The following is a 24,410-nucleotide window of genomic DNA, read 5'->3' as shown; positions in this document are numbered from 1 at the left end:
CAAACGAATTTGTAGTTGGCGTCCATGGGAGCCGCCGTGGGTCACGTGGTAGACCTGTGCGCCATCGCGTGCCGCTGCTACAACGAACGCATCGTGGAAGTTCGTTGTAAATGGTCTTTGCTATATCGAACTACTTGCTCTATCGAACTGGTCGTAGCGTTTCTTGTTGTTCGTTATAAACAGGTTTGACTGTAGTTGCAGGCAAACAAGGTGTCGATCCTGGTGCCGCGAAACGTGACAAAGCGGCTGTTATAATCATACGCGATTAGCAGGAAGATTTTAACCATAATGTCGAACCAAGCCTAAACCGGAAACTGGAGCAAAATTATTATTTTTATCTGAACTGGAACAGAATTGTTACCCAAATCAAGCATTTGATATTGAACCCAAATCGGAATGGAACCATAATCTCATGTGGTGGTTAGCGGTTCATTGGAAACGGTTTGGCGTAATAAAATGTGAGCCTTCTTGCAGGTGGTGGCACAAAATACATAAATAATCGCGACGGTGGCATCAGCGGCATCAGGGGCTCAGTTTGGCTAAACAAACGGCAGCGACGACATGGAGATGACTCCATAATAATGAAACAAAAAAGTATATTTCGCGTGTATGTGCAGTATAAATTGGTGTCGGCGAGTCTTTGTCCTGGCTACGCCACTGGACCCCATGTCTTTCATGCTTACTATTTGGGCGATTGCATGCTCTACTTCATAAGAACGACAAGTCATGAAATAGGTATTGTTTACAAAGGAACAATACGAAAACCTGTCAGGTGCTGCTGGCCTGATAGATTTGAGGCTGTCATCTTTGGACCCTACATGTGTCATTGCCTCGTCCTTGAGCTCCTGTGCATTTCTTTCCAATGTGGAGCTCAAAATCTTGTGATAGTGTCAGGTGCTGCATGCTAAAATTTAAAACAGCTCATATTCAGTTGGTAAGGAAAATATTTATATGTACAGATTAAGCACCCTCCTCTGGTTTGTGGTGGTTTGCTTATCTCTGTTTTATGCCACACACAAGTTCGACTCTTCAACCGAGGAGTCTCAGCCATGCACCAGGCGTACCCAACAACATCTGAGAGCCCCCCCCTCCCCCCCCCAGCTGCTGGTGGCACAATAAACATTCCAGCGCTCCCCAAGAGGTCCCCCATGGCATTATTTCGATTCTTCCTTTCCATCCTGACAATGGAAAGAACACTCGCTTTATGTGGGCCATAGAAAAAATGTAAAACTTGATATACTAAATCCTCAATGGCAAAAAAATGACAAATACATTTCAGCATGAAAAAAATGCTATCACAGAAATATATAATTGACTATGGATAGCTCTAAAAATGTAAGTGTGAGGTATTTGGATTACTTTTGGAAATAATGCATAATTGTAATATACAAATTACTCTTTGGATGCTGGTAGTTTTAATTGTAATGAACTATCTTTGGAGCTAAGTTATTAAGTTTTAATTTCTGAACTAATTTATCCAGTTGTGGTTGTGCTGCCACGGCCGATGAAGTGTGTTTGTGTGTTCTAGTTTATTTTGTCCTTGATCATATGGTGCTTCGGTAGAGAGACTGTAAAAAGCTTGAGATAGATTGAAAGATCGGATGAGATCCTTTGAAAGCAAAGGGAGTTTTAGATTGGTTACACTTGCCTAAGAAGTATGATCTGAAAATATAAATCTTGCTGTGCAGCATGGGGGGGGGGGGGTTGTGTGTGGTTTGTGAGGAATCGACTAATTCAGTTAGTATCCCACTTAGTGGACACACATTCAGATGTGCTTGTACCACCGGTGTCTCTTCAGCACTTCCATTCCTGAAGGGTGCAGAGGACAACCCGAACTTCCAGGTGTACTTCACCCGCCAGTGGCAGGACATGATGATCATCTCTCTGAGGAACTTCCTCAGTGTGGTGTACCAGAGCATGGGTATGCACCACTCCAGACTTTAAAAAATTTTACTTAATTGTTTGACTTATTCTGACTATTAGCCCCTATATCATGTCCCCCTGACTGTGTAACTCACCTGCATGGGCTACATGCGTGTAGCTTTAACAGCTTTTTTTTTTATAGAAACATCTGTAAAGCCTAACCAACAACACCTTGTTTGAAAGAAAAACTGAGATTGGGAAAAATATAAAAAAACAACAGCACGACACAGAATCCCAAACACAGCTGAGTTTATTCACAGGAGGACGCCAATAGTTACCCGTCCAAAGATGTTTCCTAACCATCTCGCCTGCATACTTTCCCTCCTAACACCCTGTGTATGATAAAGATATTTGACTTGTGAATTTAGACATCATTACTTTTTAATCAGTATGTTCTGTCCATTGTTCTAATTATAAGTGGCCATCTCTCTCAAGTATTCAATTTCTTCCCACATGTATATAAAAAATTCTTACACTGGTATATGTGTACGCCTAAAATTGTTGGCACTGCGGAAACTTCCAGAGATTTGTTGCATTCCTTGATTGATAGGGCTTGGTGGTCTCACGTCTTTAGTTTTGTCACCTCTAAGAGGACATTCCTTGTGAACTCGATTGCATTCACCTTTGCGTCTTTTCGTAGCAAATGCGCGAATGGCACACAAACTGTCATCCCGCAGTTCGATGCAATAAAACCTGAGTCTTGAGGGCAACAAAGTGGAGAGAAACGAGGCTGGTCATGTGGGTTTCCTTTTTTATCCTCTCTCTCGAGGTTTAGCATGCATAGCTTTAACCAGCTCGCTTGCCTTATTACTCTTTCTTCAATCGTCATGCTAATTTTTCTTGCGGTACTCGATTGGCAGTCCACCCTCTTGACTGTGCTAGCCCTAGCAGTGTTGCAGAGTCATTGACGGGCCAGAGAATGCTAGGTGGAAGTTTTCAGTTGCACTGCCTTTTGCAGTGTCTGGACCGAGACTGCATGTTGAACATTGCTGAAGGTAGAAAGCTCACACTGGAGCTGCCCGTCGTTCGGAAGCTTGGTATACTCTTGGGCAACTTTTTGTGGCTCTGCAGTCAAAGGCTCAGGGGCGCAATCTTGAAGGGCAATTAATTAGCTGCGCTCGCACACTTTCATCAGAAATATCGCAGAAAGTTGTCCACGAGCCTATCGATGGCTGGAGTAAGTAGTATACTGCAGACACCACTTCTAGTCACGTTGGTTGTGGTTACAATCCGAATGAGATTTCTCTCGGTTATCAATCGTTTGATATACTTCTCCATACAAAGGACTTCATGTAAATGTCACTTGTAATCATAATAAAGCACCTGAGCAGCCTCCTAGCTACGATAGCACTTCATTTTGGGAGGGGGGAGGCCTCTATGTAATTAGAGGGTTGCTGCTTATCTCGGGGTTGCTGACTGCCCTCACTAGCCCGTTGTTAATCACTCCGTGAATGCCGGTATCTCCTTGCCGAATCGTTTGGGAAACTTGAAACATAGGGGACTGTGTCCCCTACGTTCAGTCTTTTCCCTTCATCCTGATGACTCTTATGTGTGACTGCCGATTTGTTTGAGACCACGGTTCTACTTCCGTTTGTCTTGAAAACGTGCTACGTATTCCACCATGCACACGCCGTGCTTGATAGGAAATACACTGAAGTCGCTTTTCGGTGACACGTTTGGTTATTGTCATACTCCGATATTAGGGTAGGCTTTTTTTTTTTTCCGGGCTGTAACTGAACTTTACGCTTATCGTTGGTGTGTTAACTTGTAAGTGCACTTGGGAGGCTTGGTTGCTAACTTGTGCTCGCTCTGCGTGCTTGCCTTCAGCCCTGCCGACGCTCCTGAGCTACGACGAAGACATGAACAGGATGCAGTTCCTGCAGGAGGAAAATGAGTCGCTGAAGCAGCAGGTGGGGTACGGTCGGGTGCACTGCAGGGAAGCTGAACCTGTGTTCTCTGGTGCAGCTGGCTTCTGGTCGGCCCCAGGTGTGCGAGAGCGCCGTCCTGGCTGGCCCCGAGGAACCCATGGACGACTTCTACGTCATCGCCCAGTGAGTTTGCGTCTCCCGCATTTGGGGCCACTTCGACAGCACGGGGGTTCCCAAGTGGACTGCCAGGAACCCAAACTTGACGGGTGTGCCAAAAGGCACTACCTTGGGGCATTTCAGTGTTTATAGTCGTGGTCAAAAGGAATATGAACAGCAGAGCATATGCCATCCTACGCCTATGGAACCTTCTGGTGGAATTAGGTGGTACATACTTCTCTGGCGAGATTATTATTGGAGTTTCTGGCCGTGGCATTACCTTCACTCTTGGCTGCATGTGGCATGGCACTCGCTATTTTAATAGTTGGCGCACCCTCGAACCTTTGCTCTACATGGTCAAAGGACTGTTGGTGATCGCGTGGAAACGAGAGCGCACAAAATTGAGCGTTATCATCTGGACTGTGAAGTGATGTCACTGCGTGTTTTTCTGTTTCAATCGACGAAGGTTGTCCTTTATTGCAACATAATGATTGCCTCGGTGGCACAGATGCCACAGTGCCAGTGGATTATTGGAAAATGACTCCCCTTCTAAACGAAATTGGGATGGCGTCGGTCGAATGACTGAGTGGAATTTGTCAATAAAATATGTAACTCCTGCCCCTGCACAATCAGTCGTCGTGGTGCCGCGAATTCCTATGAAGGAACAACATCATTCTCGCAGCCAGCCACTCAAGAGCACAATTCGCGCCTTTGGCGGTCAATCGCAGAGATAAAATTTGTCGTAATGAATAAAAAATGGTGAACCAATCTCTTGCTTTAAACACTACCCGCATTCGCTGCTATGAGGCACCCTAGGCATCATTTGGTTGCCGCTCCATTGTTTGTATTTCTTTTATCGCAGAATGTGTTTTATGAGTCGTTGTCTATGAGAAAATCGTCATAAACGAACCTTATAACGAGCGTCATAGATGATTGACACGCTGAGAGCACAACAGACGTTAAGATTATATAGAAAGTTTATATAGAGACAGTTCGGGCCCCGGCGGGACTGGGTCAGTGTGGTGTGGTTGGATACCACAGCCACTCGGCTACTAGCACAGCTGTCTGGAAGGGTACACGATTTGATTTGAATGCAAGTGTGCCAGCGAGAACAGCAGGTTTTTAGATGAAAATAATGAACAAAATAACAAATGAAAAAATAAAATAAAAAAATATTAAAAATATTATAAAAAAAAAGATAACAAAACAAAATAAAAAAATACATAAAAATAAATTCAAAAGGGAAAAAAAACATGCAACCCATAAGGTGAAACACTGCAACAGCTGAGGTGTGACGTTGGAGTCGCTAAGGTGTCATTTCGGAGCAGATGGACTAAATGAACGGTAAAGGTGCAACCGTGCACCATAGAGTCTGCATGGGCGCTTCACATTAAACCGAGTAGCACACCGGACAGAAATTTTATAGCGTTTTGGAATCAATGAGGGTGTATTAAGTAGAGGGCATTTCAGCTGTCTGCGTAAGAGGGTAGCATGTTTTTGTATGTCACTTCGGTACAAATAGTGACACACACTAAAGGAAAAGCGCCGAATAAACAGGGACACGGAAGTAGACGAGACGAAGTGCACTGTCAAACGAAGGTTTATTGAAACAAACACCCACTATTAATACCATCTTTCTGGCTATTAGTTTAGAACATAAAACCCTGTATCTGTCAATTGCATTGACGGGGCATTACCATACTTGCTTTCCCCTTACTTTCTGATACAGAATGCATCGTAAAATTAAAAGGCAGTTTTACCTGCGTATCTCCCAAGAATTCTTGTTTGTGCTAATTCTGGGTCATATATGGGCTCCTATCCCAGTGCATTGCCAGATTGCGTGGTGGGGACTGTTTTGCTGACCATGCATGTTATTTTGCGACCATGCAAGGCTATGTAGTAGCATGTAATCTTGTTTGCCTGTTATTTTGTTATCAGCGGCCCGTGAAATGTTTTGAGGGAGTGCCGAAAATGGCCCGCATCAATATGGAGCGCGGTCGACGGCGCGGAACCGCTATGTGTCCCACTAGCAGCTATCGCTGTAGAAAATTAATAGTAAAAAGAATGAAAAAACTGTCGCAAACCCCACACAGAGTGTGGTTTCTTCAGTGGGACAGGTTCTGTGCTCCCTGGTTTTTGTGAGCATGATCAAGCCTGTATAATGTTAACCATGACTATATGTACACATTTTCAGCTTAAACTGTCCATTTTCTTGAAACCAAAATTTCAGCCGCACATTCCGTTGGTGGAGCTGTGCTGCAAACTAGTATAGGAGCTGTCACGAGTGTCACGCTGGCACTGCGGGCAGTCACTGGGTGGCGCCGGCGACTGAGGCAAGCCACCCCCAGTTGAGGGAGAGAGCCGGACGGATTGGGCTCAGTTGTTTATAATAAAGTTGTTCTCTACACTTATCTCACTCTTTATGATACTAAGTTTTGCAGCAATGCCTAATGTAAGCAGAAGGTGCTGGCATTGTCAGATCCTTTAAATACTGGGTCAGACCTTTCAAAGCTTTTTGTAGTTCACTTTACTATGATGGTTTTTGGGTTGTTAGTCAATAAAACTTCCTCCCATATTTTTGAAGCATACAGTTTTCTCAAGTCAAAAGTGTTTTTACCTATAAGGTAACATTTGAAGTCATTTGGCAGTTGTGGAACAAAGCTCTATTTTGCTAGTCCTGCAAGCTGTTCGAGAGCTTCGAACAAATAAATTGTACTATTCATGTTAGTATAAAGCAAAAATTACCTGTAGAGATTTTGTGGAAATGGATATTTTCCTCGCATCACACAAATATCTTTAACATTTAGCTTTATTGTAGTTCTTTGGCAAATAAGATCTCCTACTACCAATGTCTTGCACCAAATCACTTGTCGCAAGATTCTTGAGGGATGCGAGAGGGGGTGGGAAAGGGGGGAATTTTTTTTTCTGAGGTCAGGTTTCAGAGTGGTTAGGGGATGTGGGACTTAAATGTTTGAGAAGCCTCTCTGTGGTGTGCACACAGCAACTTAACATTGTTGATCAGTTTAACGGCGCATATAGTATAGAGATGGGGCATGGTGGTACTTGTCTTTGTACTGTAGAACGTTGTTGATAGGTTTTCCAGCAGACAGTATTAAAATACTTAACGACAGAGAAACGTAACAACCAGTAACATTCTTGGGGCAGGAGTTCAACGGGACTAACATTCATGAACATAAGAGCCGGGAAAATGTATCGACCGACAATGTACCGAAGGGGTCCTGCTAAAGTTTTGTTGCCAAGGGGCACCATCGGTTAAACTGGTTGGGACTGGGAACTTTAGTCTTACACCTTTTTAGAGCAAAGCCAGTTTCATTCTTTTCTATGTCAGCATCATAAAATGCCTAGGAAGCGCCCATTTGGAGGTTGTTGAAAGCACAGATCAAGTGCCCCCTCCCACAGAAGAGTCTGGGTCGGTCAAAAAACGCTTGCATTTGCTCTGACATTAGCCTGTAAATGAAAACAAGGAAGGAATTGCCACTACCCCTTCCTTTCGATGCCTCTTTTTTATTTGTTATTTTTTTTTATTTTACAGTCCCTGAAGGGCAGCTTTCTATAGGAAAACTGTAGCAGTACTTTGGTGAACCTGAGAAAATTGTCATATGTAGAATATGATTTTGGGTCGGTAAATCTCAGTGCAATAGACCTTTTGCCAAATTACCCAAGCAAGGAGAACGCCGGGAACGTAGGTACACATGCTGGCGTCTGCAGCAGTGATTGTTTGAAAGCAAAAATCTAAAACGAGTGGCACTTACCACGTGCATTCCTCAAGGCATTGTTTGGATTATTTACTTGGAATCTTTTATACAGGGAAGTGAGTGTGTGCAGTGCGTGAACCTACATTCCCAGCATTCTCTTTGGGGCTTGGATAATTTAACGAAAGGGTTTATTTACCGAGGCCCGCACTGCGAGTTCCTCCGTTCATTGGTTGTCACTATGGTCACATGATCACTTACGCTAGCCAATGAGAGTGGGGCACTGCCCATGAGAGAGTTCCGCTGCAGTGTCCACGCCATTGCAATGGACTCTAAAGTTCGAGATGTACCAAGTCAACAAAATCCGCTAAATTTGGTGGGTGTAGTGGGTGATGTCACTTCCAAGTACGTTTTTGCATCTATTTTGTCCTATATAGCCTCCTCTATGACATATTCTATGTTAAAGATAAAAGAAATGCCCTTGACATGCTGCATGCAATTGCTAAGTATTGCATGCATTTGCAAAATACCTTTTTTTTATATTGCCGAGCTCGATTTGTTTTAGAATTTATTTAAGCTCCACTTTTGGAGCAAATTAATTTTTCTCAACTTTTCAAGTTTTGAGATAATTGGTCAAGAAACATATGGTACCAGTTATCATTCAATTTGCGGCGTAAGAAACTAGCTAGACTTCGGGTTTGAGAGAGGTTGCAGGAGAAGGAGGAAGCCCAGGAAGTATTTTGCCCAGAAGTTTCTTTATTGGATCTCGTTTTTACCGTCAAAACTAGAGAAGTGTCCTTACCTTTTTAAAGGGGCACCAAGTTGGATATTGCGTATCCACCCTAAGCACTCCAGAAAGCCACAAATTTCAGTCAAGCACCGATCAGTTCACTGATGTGAGATGCCGCGCAGAAGACAGGCGCATGCAGGGGACAGCGACGCTGCACAACAGATGGGGAGCTTCCCTTTCCTCAAAGGAGAGTGTGCGAGTACACCGCTTGGGCGCATTGAAGATGCAAAGGCATCTTCGATGTTCTCGAGCCAGGTGAAAAGAAAAGGATTGCAGCTTCATTGATGTGCCCGCAGTGGAGGCTTTAAAGGTCTTTGTAATCTGATTTCCTGCCAACCAGCGAATGACTCTAATAAGTGTTGTGTTTTCAATAAACTTTTCGAGTCATTATTTGAAACAGTTGAAGCATTCAAGCTGCTAAGAACGCATTGCCACTTGAATCAAATTTCCAAGTTTGATGCTTGCCGTTAAGGACATTCTATTCTGCATGTGCAGGGAGGCTCCAGTTTCTGAGGGGAGGAGGATCTTTCCATCCCTGATGCGCACCTTCGGAAACATTCAGACGTCTCCCATCACGGGCCGCAAACTGCAGGGTGATTCCAAGAGGCAGACTGGGGATGAACAAGGTTCGCTGCTTGTTTCTCTACCTGTCTGTGTTGTAGTATTAATGAATTGCGTCGAGTAAGTTTTTGTTATTGAATCGTGATAAAGTGCCATTGTAATTGTACTATACTAGGTTTTCTAATTAAATAATGTGCTCCAGGGGAAATTTTTCTTTTTTATTATTTATAATAGTTGAATGACATTTCAACAGTTCATGGTGCTTAATCTCTTTTTTATAAATATAATGTTAGTTTTGATATACTTTGTCTTTTTCAAGTTCTGGATGCGATGCACATGGAAAAGAAAATTGTGTTTTTGCACACACGTAGGGCATGACAAAAAATTGTTGTGTGTATGTTTATACAGCCGGAGATTAGTCTGCCTCAGAGGACGTCTGGTATCTCAGCTGTAGATGAGCAATTTAGCCAGTGTGGTACAACCACTAACGTGGGGTCTTTAACGTGCACCACGCTGCAGTGATACACGACCGCACGCCGGTACGACGCTCATAGAGATCGAAACGGGCAGGGGTGGGGCTCGAACCCAGGATCCCCGGGTACTGCAGCGCGAGCTTTCACTCCACATGCTCTGAGCTGGTGTGCGCTAGCCCACTCGGCCACCAATCCCCCTTAGGGCATGGCAACAAACTTAAAAGAGCCAAGTAAAATAAGCAATGAACAACAAAAATATTGTGTGCGAAACCTCTTTTATTAAAAAAAAAATTAAAAATAGCGAAAACGTCTTTGTCAAAGGGCTAACAAAAGTTTGTTTAAGTTTTCGTAAGAAATATAAAAAATATACATTCTAACAAAACATTGATAGTTGCATTTTACATATCCTAAAACATATTCATGCCAAATTTGGTTGTCATAGGACAATATTAAAAACAAAAATTCTTTGGCTCAAAATGTGAAGATGCCCCAAAATTACACAAAGAAAAAAAAATGTGTTTGGATATTACCATAGATGTGTAACTACACTGTGAGAAATTGAAGCTACGGAAGAATGGGATGAAGAGGGGACGGCTAGGCCTTCTCAAAATAAATGTGATGGCGGGCGATATCCCAGTTTGAAAAATGGCGCTCACAAAAATGGCTCAAAGTTATGCCTTTTTGAGTCGGCGGGAGTTCTTCTAATGCGTAATTGACTGATTTCGCGATCATATCCGGTCCTTAATATTTTTATCTATAAAATTTGAAGATTCAAACTAATAAAACACCCTAAAACCCGGAATCCCTCTTTTTTTTTTTCTTTCAGAATATTGCCGTTCTTTGATTCACATCTCCCCTTATCCGTTTGAGGTCATATGTCAAATATAGCCCGACAAAAAAATATTTCCATTGTAATCAGGCATCGGGGCTCCCCCGACAGTAACAACGCTTTTTATCGTTTTTTTTGTTCTTCTGGACCAGTGGAATTTTTCCCACACATTCCAGCGGCATTTATCATGACAGCTTTTTCCCCCGTTTGCTTTATACGGAAAAAATGTGTGAGCTATTCAAGTGACGGTGGAGGTTATTTTAGCCGAGAACTCTGAAGACTGCTTGGAAAGTTTGTGTGATGAACCCTCGGAGAATTATTGAGACAGTTCTGTGAATGAGAGTGATGAAAAGAGTCTTACCGTCATTGCCATTTCTCAAAGTTGGACACCCTAAACGGATGCAGACAAAGATTTTTAAACTCCTCATTGTACAGTCCAAGATGCAGCACTTTCAGCTTTTTCTCACCGATGCTTTGATGATGTTAGGGGCGAAGCTCCTTAGGGTCTAGCCTTGTCCAGCGTTTGTGCTCACATCGATTGCACTGTCTCCGGGATCGGCCCACTTTAAAAAAAAAAATGTACACCCGCACGGGGGTTTGAACTCAGGACCGCTTGCTTACAAGGCTGACATCTTAACCACTACGCTACACTCCAACGTTGCACGTAGCTGCGGTCAAATGCTCAACTGCGTATATAACCACGATCCATACCACTCATTCTCTTTCTCACATGGACCGCTGACTTAAGCGGTGGAGATGCATTCCCGCGGCTTCTAGCGGATCCAAGCTGATCCGCTAGGAGAACCACTGGCTCTGCATTTCACCAACCATAAAGCAGTAATAATGAAGTCGAAACGCAACCCGCAAGTCAGCACTACCTATGAGCAATAAAAAAAAATCAGCACCATTGGCACTACCTCTGAACAATAAAATCAGTATCGTCAGCACCCACCAGAGCTTCGCCCCAATCAACATCATTCACCACGTGGAGATGCGGCCTCTTTTTTAGTTATTACCACTAAATGATTGTATTGTTTTTAGTGTGCAATATTTCTAACCAGAGAGACCAACAAGGCAAGAAATTCCATGACCCCAAAAGGTTAAACAGTTAATGTTATGCTCAAGGTTTGTAACTTCTAATAATGTACAGGAGGCCCACTTCTCAAGCTGATTGATTTTTCATAGAGCTAAGTATGCTATTACAGGGATACTGAAGCATATTTTTTTAATAATTTCTTAAAGCTGCATTTAAGAGCTTAGAGTGCAACCCTTTCCATACATACATGCTTTTATTATATTTAAATGTAATACAGATATTTTCAAATACTGTAGTCATTCTAAGAGTAGGTTTTGGCAACAGTGACAGCTGCCATACTTTTTTTATTTATTTTTTTCGTTCATTTGTTTATTTTCTGTGCTCATGAACAGCTTGACGCCTTGGTAATGATGCACAACACAATGTTCACAGGTTAGTTACAAAAGTCTTAAAAGCTACGAAATTTGGGTTGAAAACATCAATATCTGCTCCCCTGAGGGTATTGCAGAAGTGTTGAATACGGGTCATGGGACTGGGGGTTTGGATGATGTGATTAACATGGAAAGTTGGAGAAACCCGCAAAACTCGACTCGGAACGTGAATATTAATTGCAGATGTGAGATCTGGGCAATCAATTAATCCATGAATACATTTATACAGGAAAACAAGATCGCGCTCACGCCGTCTGGAACTCAAAGTATTTGCATTGTTCCAAGAGTCTCACATAAGAATAATAAACAGTACGACCAATGTAACGATCGTAAACAATTCGAAAGAAAAAAAACGCTTTTGAACATTTTCAATTATCTCTTGGCTCGTAGAACTAATACAATTCCAGACTACAGAGGAAAACTCCAACTTGGTCCGGAATAACGAAAAATATAACTGAAGAATACAGGTTGATGTGGAGAACTCACGCGTGATTCTAGAAATTACTCCCAGCTTATGCAAAGAGCCATTTATAAGTTTGTTAACATGTACAATAAAGTATAACGAAGAGTCTATGTACCGTATTTACTCGCACAATGGACGCACTCGCGTAATGAACGCACCTCCCAAGTCGGCTCTCAAAATTTCGACTTTTTTTTCACTCGCGTAATAAACGCACCCCCAACTCGGACGTCAAAATTTTGACCCCCTCCTCCCACGCGCGCGAAATGAACGCACTTTTCTATCCTGGTGCAGCGAGGTCGCGAATGCATGGGCAGCGTGGGCGAACAAAACGCCTTGCAGCAGGCGTTAAAAAAAATTCGCAAAGATTCAACGGAAGCAAAAAAAAAAAAAAAAAAACATAGAGAGAAGCTTTTTTTTTTTTTTTTTTGCACAGGGCAGTCTGGACTTTGGGTTCGCGCGCCGCCGCGCGCAAGGAGGTAAGAAAGAGAAGTGGAGAAGCGCTCTAAGCGAACGAAAGAGCTTGCAAAAGGCGGCAGAAAGAAAACAAAAAAAGAAAAAATAAACCAAGGAACTAAGAAAAAACAAAAAGGAGCTTTTTTTTTTTTTTCCTTTTGCACAGCGCAGTTTGGTTACGGGGGGTCGCGCGCCGCGCGCGCGCAAGGAGTTAAGAAAGAGTAGCGGAGAAGCCCTCTAAGCAAACGAAACAGTTTGCAAAAGGCGGCAAAAAGAAAAAAAAAAAAAAAAAACAAAAAAAACTGAACTGAGAAAAAAAGAAAGAAAAAGAGGAGCTTTTTTTTTTCTTTTTGCACAGCGCACTTTGGTTACGGGGGTCCTGCGTCGCGCGCAAGGAGATAAGAAAGATAAGTGGAGAGCCCTCGCCTAAGCAAACAAAACAGCTTGCGAAAGGCAGCCAAAAAAAAAAAAAAAACAAACAAAAAAGAAAACAATGTTTTTTTTTCTTTTTGCCCAGCATTGTTTGGTTACGGGGTCGGGCGCCGCGCGCAAAGAGATAAGTTACTTCGATTTTTCAGGATAAAAGGTCTGTTCATTATGCGAGTAAATACGGACGCAAAAATTTTACTTCGCATAATGAACGCCCCCCCCCCCCCCCCCCCCCCCCCCCCCCCGGCCCGACTTTGCATCGATTTTTCGGAAAAAAAGTGCGTTCATTCTGCGAGTAAATACGGTATACACAAGATCACGCGTGCACTCGACTCTTCGCAGAGAATCATTGCCAATCTGGTAACAAAAGTTAATTTTTTCTACCTTTCTAGACGAAGACATAATAACGGTTTTAGAAGGATTGAGGGTTAGCATGTTCTGACAACACCAATAGACTACTTCCATAAAGCCCTGCATGCAACACGGCGCGCGTTGCACTCTGGGAACTAGTTGGCCAGGGAGGAGGGTGGCATGGTTTCGGTTTCGATAGACACGTCGACAAGATATTGTTTTTTCGTCCAGAGAGCGTCATTTGTGGTCTCTAAACTAACCTAAATGGCCAGACCTCAAAGCTTTAGCACAAGCCTGAGACGTATAGCTTGTCTTAACACATGCTTGTTGTATTTTTGTACTTGAGCCTTCCTGTTAGCGCACCAATCGAGGTATGTGGACGAGCCAGTGCTGGGAATCTCGACGCTGCGAAGCTCGAGGATCTTGGGATCTTGCTTGTGTACGAATCAACAAGCTGTAGCAACCAATAAGTATGCATACATCGAGCTCGCGTCTTTACATTAGTGTTGTTGATCAGGAAGTTTGTTTCGTGCGTCCATACACGAAATATTACTTTTTGCTATTACTGTTTTTCTTAATATGCCTGAGTATGGGAGGTAAAACTCGGAGGCGCCATTGAAAAGCTAAATTTTAGCACACTTCTTATCTCTTATTTATCTCTTATCTGAACAGACCCGCAGCACTGCACGAAGTGAAGTTCCCACCCGCTTGCATTCCACTAATATTCAACATCGCGTATGCGCATAAAGTTATCCTGCAATCATATGGGAAAATTCGCACATACAGACCGTTTTAAGACAGCAAAAGTCGAGCACTTGTGTGAAGAATGTCGCACCGTTCGCCGGAAGTGCGCCGGACGGGCATGAACCCCTATCATGCCCGTCCGGCGCACGGTGCGACATTCTTCACACAAGTGCTCGAACGAATTCAAAGCGCGTTTAACGGTTGCTAATGGCCATAATATTTGTTATGTGTTTGCTTTCTTCCTGCCTGAGTATGCCGAGATAATTTCAGACACACCGTTCAGGCACAGATCGTGGGCGTCAGTAAAAGCTCGTCCAAAAAGGCTTAGCGAGGAGTAGGGGACGCTTGTTAGGGGCTCCGTCGTAGCTAGCCGATCTCAGCGTTTGCGAAAAGTTAATCTTCTATCAGCATAAAATTTGAGTGTGAGATAGGTGATGACACGAGGAAGACATCATAGTAACTTTTGTGCAGTAGTGTAGTCGAATTTATTGCGTTTCCTTAAAAGTTCATGCGTAAGCGCTGGGCTCAACTTTGATACCCTGTGAGGATGCGGCTTGCTTTTCGCCCAATGAAGTAACAAGAAGCGGACGTTTGGCAAAAAAAAAAAATACGTGTAAGGCTCCAGATGAACAAATTCCAGTTCTAGTTCACTGGTACTAGACGGGATTATTGAAATTGAGCTCAAACATGCACTCGTGGGGTGAGGTGACTAAGCCACGACTTACTACGTTCGCATACGCACGTACAATATCCGGTGTTTCGGGAACTAAGGAAAGTGCCCCGGTCTTCGTATTGTATCGCTCGAAAATGAGTGCATTGTACGTATGTTTGTGAAAAGTCAGATAATCGAAAACGCAAGCAGCGCGTTCGGTCGCGGCGTGATAGCATGAGATGAAGCTGCTCAGTCGAAACCGAAACTGAGTGGCCAACTAGTTCCCAGAGTGCACTGCGTGGTATCTCGCCGCAATGGGGCGCGTCGGTTTTGGAACAAGTCCATTGCACACACGCCTAACATCCTCCGTAAGTTTTTCACAGTCTTCCAAGGATATGATCTGCCTAAACAACTTGACATCATCTGCATATTGCAAGACTACCGAATTGCGAACAATCGAGCTCAAATCATTAATAAAAACATTGAAAAAGATCGGCCCAAGTATGGAGCCTTGCGGCACACCCGAAGAAGAAACATAAGGCCGGGAGTGATGTCCAAGAACACAAACAAAATTGTGTCTATTAGACAAATAATCTAGGAACAGGGAACAAAGGGAGGTACTCACGCTGTAGGATTTTAGTTTGTGTGCAAGGAGCGAATGGTCTACTAAGTCAAAAGCCTTAGAGAGATCAAAATATACAATGTCTACCTGTCCACGTTGACACACTTTGAAGTCATTGTGACGTTGATGACATGCGGTGACAGTAAAAGGAGATGCATGTGCGCTAAGTTTTAAAACATGATATGTGTGGTGCACCTGACACCAGGACAACAGCCATTACTAGTCAATTGGAGCCAGCCTGATCCATGAGGACCCAAATCACTGCCCAATTGCTAGTGGTCTCCAGCTACCCCTAATAACTATCCGTAGGCAGTGTCGTCTGTGGACACCCATATAATTCGAAATACAGTTGAACTTGATCTAACAAACCCCGGTCTAACGAAATTTGCAATTCAAATAAATGTTCTTTTGTCTCCTTATCTTGCTTCCATTGAAGATAAGGTATTTTGTCTCTCGATTCAGCGAAGTACTTTTGCGCCTCAGTTTCGATTTAACGATGTCTCTGGAAATCGCACACACACATATCGGCGGCCTTTGCGAGAGAAATGAAATATTTAACAGAAACAAACCTTATTGTCGAAAACTAAGCATAAAATGTGGTCATTATCTTTTTTACAAAATAAAAAGCATGAGAGCATAAGAGTACACTAAAGTTAGCACCGTGCAGCAGACACAAGGTTGGGGATGCGAAAATGCAGATGATAAGAATATACTGTCGAGACTGGTTATAACGAGTGATGGACTGAACCTGCCGAACTTCAGATTCGGCAAAGTTCGGCAGATACCAAGCTTTTGAATGAAAGTTTGGCAAAGATTCATCAAAAATTCGGTAAATGTCTGCACACCCGCGAGAATACGACGGGGATGCCGCGTGGTCACCATCGTGCAGTGTAGTACAACCAGCAGTTACGGTGAGGTGTGGAGTAGGCAACACGGTAACTGTGCGTTTGTGACCCTTTGTGAGTGTGGTTCTCTTTAATATTTTCTGCCTCAAGAACAGAAGATCGATCAGTAATTTATGCATTATGATGCAGTACATTCTGGATAACGTGATTTTCAGTTGACCTTTCCAGTGATGCAACAATGTAGTTGAAACATTGACTGACAATTATTTTAAAGCACTCCTCGCATTTATAACAATCCTGTTTTCGGCTCACAAGTAGTTTTTGCCAAGGAAAAATAATATTGCTTTTTAATTAGCGTTATTTCGCGGTTTTCATGTATGTGCATAAAACTAAACACAAAACTATCATGCTCGACCATTGCACATCTGACATTCCTAACTCTTCCCATATTACTAAATGTCCTTGTGTGTGCTAACATTAGAAACCGGCATTTTAAAGTTTAAAAATGAGACGTTGAGAATATGGGACACACACTTTCATGCAAAGCTGACGTCAAGAGACTTAAATTGAAAACATGCATATTTACAATAATATTTGTTATCTCTTCTGGTGAAGGCTCAGAAACCGTTGCATTTGTTTTCACACACGTAATGGTGACTTGCAGAGAAAGTAAGAACGCAGCATTATTGCCTTTATTTTAACAGTGTACACACACTTGCAGGCTTGCGCTGGGCCTCAAAACCGAAACTAGCATATCGTGATATCGTGACTGCGCCTGCTACTACCCCACCTCGTTATCACGCCAGTTCTACAAGAAGTCACTAAAATTGCCAGTAAACTTACAAAAATGACACCGATACAATTATCTTGTCGAATATCCCCTTATTTAGTAATGACTGAGTCAATATGCATTACATGTTGCATTGCAGTTAAGAAAAAAAAGAAACATTTACCTTTTTTCGCCAGAAAAAAATAAATATCAACGTTAAGTCTGGTAACAATGTATTTTTGCTGAATCTTTGCTGAATTAGAAAAGTTTGGCAAAAGTTCAGCTTTGCCGAATCCCTTCTCTCGGTCCCGCTTGGTATTGCCGTGTAGATTAGGACCCCTGGGGTGCTATGTTGCGCTTTTTGCACTCCCAGGAGACTTGGAAGAGGGAAGTGACGTCAACGACACAGCAAACGCAGATTGGATGTTGACAGAAGAAAACGAAATCAACATCCAATCTGCGTTTGCTGTGTCGTTGACGTCACTTCCCTCTCCCTAGTCTCCTGGGAGTGCAAAAAGCGCAACATAGCCCCCCTGGTGGGACATTTCAGTGATATTGTGTCGTGAATGACTGGAAATTCCGGTGATGTTGCATCGTGCGGTGTCTCGCGTAAACCACAACCGATCACGCACAGAACAACGAGCACCAAACACATGCTTGCGGATGCACTGCACAAATTGCTCGGTCGCACCAGAATGTCCGTTCTTCGCTCGATGACGTTCTCTTCTATGTGCCACTTCACGTTCACGCACAGCATGATCTTGGCATCAAAGCGTTCCATCCTAACGCCCAGGGTGAGACCGTCACATCGACAACATTCTCTCACGGGCACGTTTACGCCGTCTAGCAGCCGCTGCTTGCTCCGGCGTATGCTTCGGCCTTCGGCCGCCCTATTCTTGCTCGCAAAGGAAGAGGGCGCCCAAGGGACGAGCAACCGAAGGCGAGAAAGAGCAGGTGGTGAGAAGCGCGATCGCATGACCCGCAGCGCAATCGCGATTGGCCGAACGCTCTGCGGCTCAACCGCGATTACCATCAGCAAAAGAGCGAGGGTATCACTGTTGTACTCGCCGCCCTCTCCTGGTGCCAAAGCCACCCGCGATAAATGTGTGCATACTCCGTTAATTTTTTGCAACATGACACTTGCCCAGTACAACATGCCCAGGACAGCCGATGCTGTCTGGGCCAACGGGGTTTGAACCTCGTACCTTCGCGTGGCAACTGTATGTGCTGTCGACTCTTCCACACTCATGGCAATATTGCACCGAGGCTTCACTTAGCCTATCCTAGGAGTGACCTTGATCTCATACCCGAGGCTCTTTGCTTTCGTTTTTGCATGGCAGAAGGCACAGAACCTGTCCCTGGTAAAACAGTGTATATGTTGCCCCGAAGTAACGTGGGGGCCGACAGATTTCTAGTCTGCCACTTTTGAATTCTGACTGTTGTGCTCTGCTGGGGCATTGTTCATAACCTTAGTTGTTTATGAACAAAGTTTCCCAGTTCCCTCGTGTAAACAACTTACTAGAGTTGGGGAAAATGTGCACAGGAGTGCGACACGCCACAGGAAATGCTGGATCAGTACTTGCTTCATTATCATTTGTTAAAGGACAAGTAGCCGACTGCATTTTAGAGTGACCAAAATCTCCACTTATCTTATTTTTTTAAGAAGAAAAGTGTGAGAAATTTGTGATTGTTAAGCCTGGTGCACGACCGATTGTGACCTGATGAGCTGCATTTTCCGGAGATCATCCAAGTTTGATTAGCTTTCACAGTAAAATTGTAAAACTGTTTTCTAAACTTTTTCTATTTTTTTTTTTTAAATTTTTATTTGACATGCTGCAGTCCACTTCCATTAATTCAACCTTGACGGACATGTGAAATTGGGTCTAATTATCCGAAAGTCTAATTAAAAAATATGTGCAGAATTCTGAATATCCAGTGCTTTAAATCAGGTGGGCTAACAGTTTTATAATGAGCCGCCGCACAACACCACACGGCAGTGGCACAGCCGTTTATGTCCTTCGTGCGTTGGGTGCGGCAGCGACAGCGGTACCCGGCTGGCACCGGCGGTGCAGCACCACTGCAGGGCAGCGATCGCTGCTCCGCAACGGTGTTGCAATGGCTGTTTTGTGTTGAGACCCGGCTGCGAGCCCTTTTTGAGATCCACTGTCTTAACGGATTAGACCATCCCGGCCACTGGTTTCAGTGAACTCAATTCTTGACCAGCTCTCTGAGTGCTGTTAGTTTTGAATTCGCTTAACTGGCTTGCTTTTACATCTCACCAGCCAGTTTGATAGCGCAACCGCTGCCGCAATGCATTGAAGGAACTTTAGTCTTTCTGGACGTGCAATAACTTTGCTGGAGCTCTGAGCTTGTGGAGCACGAGACGGCACGAGCCCTTGCATGCATGGCTGTCTGCCTTCCGTGAACTAAAGTTATGGCGGCGTCACGCATGCGCCGAACGCTTAGTGAGATCAGTCTATTGGAAACTAACGGTACATACAGCATTGGTCAAGAATTCAGTCTGCCGAAACCAGTGGCCGGGATGGTCTAATCGGTTAAGGCGTCGCCCTGGATATGCGAAGATGCAGGTTCAATGTCCGCTTCTGGCCCAATTTTTCGCCACCTCTCTTTCCCTTTCCCTTCCCCTAACTGTAATGCATTTCATTCTCGCACCGGGTGATTGTATTTTTTATGGGCATTTTACTTCGCCATTGCAAAATTCGATTTTTGGTCTTCGGTGGTGCACATGCGGTGCATTTGCAACTAGTCTGATGCGACGTTGATATTTGTTTTTAATTGTTCCTTCATGCGCAGCCAAGATAAAAAGGCTACAGGCAAACAGTGCTCCCGAGAGCCAGATCTTATCGCAAGATGCCTCTGTGCCAGCTTCCTTGCAACTAAAGGTATGTTTTTCTTTACAGCCATTCTATTTGTGTTTCTTTGGCCTACAACGGCGCAGTACACAATCTTGTGCTGCACTGCGGTTTCAGGACGGTGGCCGCCTTGGGGACAGGCTGGAGCCTTTGTCTGCCACCAAGAACCCGTCCGGTAAAAACGCCTCGTAACACGCGACGCAACTAAACGTTTTTGGATCCACTCGCATGTTCTGATTCTCGGTGTTTGCCCTCTGCCAGGTGAGCAGGACAAGCTGCTTCTGCTCAACCAGGTGAGGTGATGGCATCCCTCGAGCGGCATCTCGTAACGCATCCCCGGCCTCGTAGGAGGAGTATGGCGAGCACCAGTCCTGCGTCACGCACTGCAAGTTCAGCCACTCAGGCACGCTGGCCAGCGCCGACACGGACGGGGTGATCAAGTGCGCTCGCTTCCCGCCCCTCTGGATGGGCATCTAGACCCACGGCCTCTCTTGTACCCAGGGTCTGGAGCCCGAACCCGTCTCCCAAGACGCTGGCCACGGTGGTATCCAAGTCGAGCGTGACGGCCCTCGACTGGGTCCACAAGCACCAGCACCTGGCAAGTTTCTCTGGCAGTGCCGCCGGGGCTTTTTTCGGCTCTCTCAACTCCCTTATTGAAAAACAAGTACAACAAAAGAGTTTTAATCTGAACATGTCTGACAGATCTCCCTGGTTAGTGAGATAGAAAAGAAAAAAAATTAAGGCTCCAGTCTACGCTGTGAAGGTGGCTGGACAGCGAAGCTGGGGTATCACCTGCAACGATTGCCCACTGCACTCTAGACCCTTTTCATGGCAAACACCACCAGTTGGTGATCCAGCCTTTGACGTCCCAGAGAACTTCCGGTTTATAAAAAGAATGAACAAAAGCCACCTTAACACCGTTGCTTGAAATGTAGATGAAATGTTTAACCATCAAGTCTCCAGGTGAACGCCAAAAGAACGAAGGTGTGCGAGATCTGTTAAAACGTTTTGAGTATTCTTGTAAACCAACTTCCCCTCCAAGATATAATATTGTACAGCCAAAGGGCCTCATTAAATCTCTATCTTTGTTGTCCCTGTAGTATTTATGCTTTCTAGCACCGGTGACATCAGCAAGCTCAACAGGTTTCCAAAGACTGTGTGACTGGAAGTTGCTTGGGACACAAGCAGCAGTTCATGTAAACAGCAAAAGGGGTCTTTACCAAATGATTGACGAAAGAAAAGTAAATGCACTGTACCAAACTTTTATATATGAAAGACTTCATAGGCTGCCGTTGCCGCGGCAGGTTATGTAATTTACCAAGAAACGCATGTGGGGAGCGCTACGTGCTTATCATCTATCACATAGTTTTGACACTTGTTTTGTGGTTTTTTTGTTGAAACAAGTCTCAAAACCACAGGATAAGAGATAAGGCGCACGCGATGGTTTTTTGTCGATTGTTTTATCTGTCAACTATTGTTCTGTCAACGGACACAAAAAAACCCGACCAACGAGTCATATACAGCTTCGTTGTAAAACAACATCCTCGGCATTTTGGGACCAGCTTGGCATGTGACTGTAGGTCGGACTGTTGGGGTGTTGCTCATGCGGGCTGGTTACATCTAGGTTCGTTTTTGCGATGTGACCAAATCAAGTCGTGTACCCGACAACCTTGTGATGCTTTCTTTCATTGTCTGGATGTGCCAGGATTCTATTGTAGAATACCGAGCATGCACCCGTGTTGCAATAAGCAGCCGTTGGCTACTTCTGAAATATTTGAAAACTAAGGAAAGATCACATCAAGTGGCCTTCTGAGACCACTATAGCTAACCGAGATGCTCCTCCTTGCCAGCTGCTTCTCCCCGGTGCAAAAAGACACGGCCCAACCTGTTGGTGCCCCTTCCGCATATCTGCTCTTGGACCTAATGAGTGCTCATTCCCCAGTTTGTCAAGATTAGTTTCAAATTTTGGGGGGGGGGGAAGGGGAAGGGGAAGGGAAAGGGAAGGGGAGGGAGGGAGGGAGGGAGGGGGGGGTACTTGGTTGATATCTTACAGTAGGAGGAGGCATCTCTGCCAGTGTCTATCTGTGCCCAGGACCTTGCTTTTGTCAAGCGACAAGCTGTTCCCAAATTTGATCCATGTTCAGGGGGGGCACTGGTTTCCCGCGCTTGACGACCGTTGTTCCTTTGCCGGAAGAAGGCTGGCGGCTCTGGCCAGGGTTGCCGCTTCCGGCCGCAACAGTAGACAAGTACAAATATCTGAGTGGATCAACAAAGGGAAGAAATACCTCGATGAATATGAGAGACATATAATTGGCAAGGGTAAAAGGAATTTGGCCATTATGAAGCACAGGGTGTTATGGTTAATAGATACAAAGTTGCAGTCTTGAACATGAGTTCTGAAGTTCAGGCGAAATTAGAGATAGGACAAAGGAGCCTTGGCAGAGTAGCTCTAGGGGCACATGGGAACACTCCAAACGAGGGAGTACAGGGTGATATGGGCTGGTCATCGTTAGGGAGCAGAAAGTCAGTAAGTGTAAAATAAATTTTGACCAAAGACTAACAGACATAGAAGATACGCGGTGGGTGTATAAAATCTATAAATACCTGTATACTGTAAAACCCTTTATTTTCGCGGCCCCTATTTTTCGCGAACTGGACACAAAGGTCATAATCGCAGCCTCTAAATTTTGCGAATTCCAGACGCCTGCATTGGAATTCTTAAGGATTGATTTGATATTTTCGTGTGCCCTTAATTTTCGCGAATTTTTCAATTCGTGAAAATTAAGGGCTCGCAAACTTAAAGGGTTTTACAGTATGGGGAGTCTGAACGCGAGATGGACGAAACAGACACGAAGGACGGGGAATGGGGTGGAGCAAACACATTCAGTGGAAAAGGCAGTTAAAAGAGATGGATGTGGGAGGAAAAATGCAGGGGAAATCAGCTTTAACGATTTATAGGTCACAAAAGCAAGATATAAATACGGTAGGTTTATTTGATAGTTCAAGAGGGAGTGCTCTGCTGTTTGAGGCAATGAAGAAAGTTGAACAAAAACGTATGAGGCCAAATTTGAAGGCACTGATACAATGTGTGCAATATGTAAGGGGGAGACGGAAACAATTGAGCATATGATTCTAAAAATGTAAGAAGCTTAGTCCTGGCCTTCCCGAAGGGGCGACAGACATACCGTATTTATTCGAGTAATAGCTGCACTGCTTATGAAGAAAACCTGAGGGTTCGCTTTTCCGCGGTGCACGCAGATTGCCAATCACCGCAATCGACAGCATGATTCCAGCTGTTTACAAGACAGAGATAAAACGTCTTCGTGCGAAGATACCATCTGTGAAGATTGCATTTGTATGGACCATCGTGTTCTCGATCTGGTTATTCGCTATGTTATTTATGCGCAACGCAATGATTGGCTGTACATGTGTTCTGTGGGAAAGTAGGCGCAAGGGTCTTCTCCATAAAAATTGTGGCTATTACTCGAGTAGATACGGTACCGGTGGCTCTCGGTTCCGCTGGAGAAGATAGAAGGGTGGATTACAAAAGAGTAGAGGCAATGAAGAGGATATTGGAGTTACAACTACGTATCTAGCACAGCTGAGGGACAGGCAGGACAGAGGACAATTGCGACTTGCTCCTGCATGGCTCCCGCCCAAAGTTCCAACCCTGTCCCCCAGTGGGTTGGGCGTGAGGTGACGCCCACAAGGTTCGACCAGAGGAAAATTGGCAACTCCCTCGCCTGGGGGAGGAGGGTAATGCTTTGAGTTTTTTTGCCCGATCCCCAAAGGTCTGCCTGGCAATCATCTTCATGACCTAGTGATAGTTAGAGAAACGCTTTGGCTTGAAAGGGGAAATCGGGTTTTTGTAATTGTTTTTAGGCTAGGTGGCACAAGCTACCGGCCGTTACAAAGGATACGGCCGTTATGATCCATCCATTCATCCATCTGTCATGGGCTCGCCAGCGCGGAAATGCGTGCTTCACCAGATTGAAAAATTGTTTAGCTCAATGGCATGTCAGTCATGTGCGTTGAATTGACTTTTGGTTGGTTCTCAGCTCAAAATCTAGCTTTTGCAGAGGTTTTTGTTGTCAACATGGGAAACATTTCATATATGTCATTTTTTTTATGTATAGACAGTAGCTCTATTTGCACTTTGTTTGGACCAATGTTTGAAGAAAGGTTGCGTTTGACGAGTTATATTTTGTGTTAGAATTCATGTCTGCTTTGACGTTTATGTCATACAAACACATATATTTACCGTATTTACTCGCGTATAGGTCGACCTGTTTTTCAAAAATCGCCTCATCAAAACTGGGGGGTCGACCAATACGCGAATCCCAATATTATATTTTTCAACTTTTTTTTTTTTTTCGGGGGTCCCGAAGTTAGGGGGTCGACCTATACGACGTATCGACCAATATGCGAG

At 44.2% G+C, this 24,410-nt stretch overlaps 1 protein-coding gene across 2 annotated transcripts in view; it reads left to right on the top strand.

Annotated features, from left to right (window-relative positions):
* LOC8023516 (WD repeat-containing protein 91) overlaps positions 1-24,410 on the top strand; it is a 57,634-nt gene that overhangs the window by 11,737 nt on the left and 21,487 nt on the right. For both annotated transcript variants that reach the window (XM_040208693.2, XM_042287340.1), the window contains exons 3-11: positions 1,799-1,921; positions 3,751-3,833; positions 3,889-3,974; positions 8,946-9,076; positions 19,923-20,011; positions 20,099-20,156; positions 20,243-20,274; positions 20,330-20,421; positions 20,483-20,579. In XM_040208693.2, coding sequence (XP_040064627.1) covers positions 1,799-1,921; positions 3,751-3,833; positions 3,889-3,974; positions 8,946-9,076; positions 19,923-20,011; positions 20,099-20,156; positions 20,243-20,274; positions 20,330-20,421; positions 20,483-20,579 — 791 coding nt within the window. The remainder of the gene's footprint in view (positions 1-1,798; positions 1,922-3,750; positions 3,834-3,888; positions 3,975-8,945; positions 9,077-19,922; positions 20,012-20,098; positions 20,157-20,242; positions 20,275-20,329; positions 20,422-20,482; positions 20,580-24,410) is intronic.

Source organism: Ixodes scapularis, unplaced genomic scaffold (assembly GCF_016920785.2).
Source record: "Ixodes scapularis isolate PalLabHiFi unplaced genomic scaffold, ASM1692078v2 PGA_scaffold9__187_contigs__length_104089568, whole genome shotgun sequence".
Lineage (NCBI taxonomy): Eukaryota > Metazoa > Arthropoda > Arachnida > Ixodida > Ixodidae > Ixodes > Ixodes scapularis.
The sequence above is the reverse complement of the archived record's forward strand: the minus strand, read 5'-3'. Positions and strand labels throughout refer to the sequence as shown.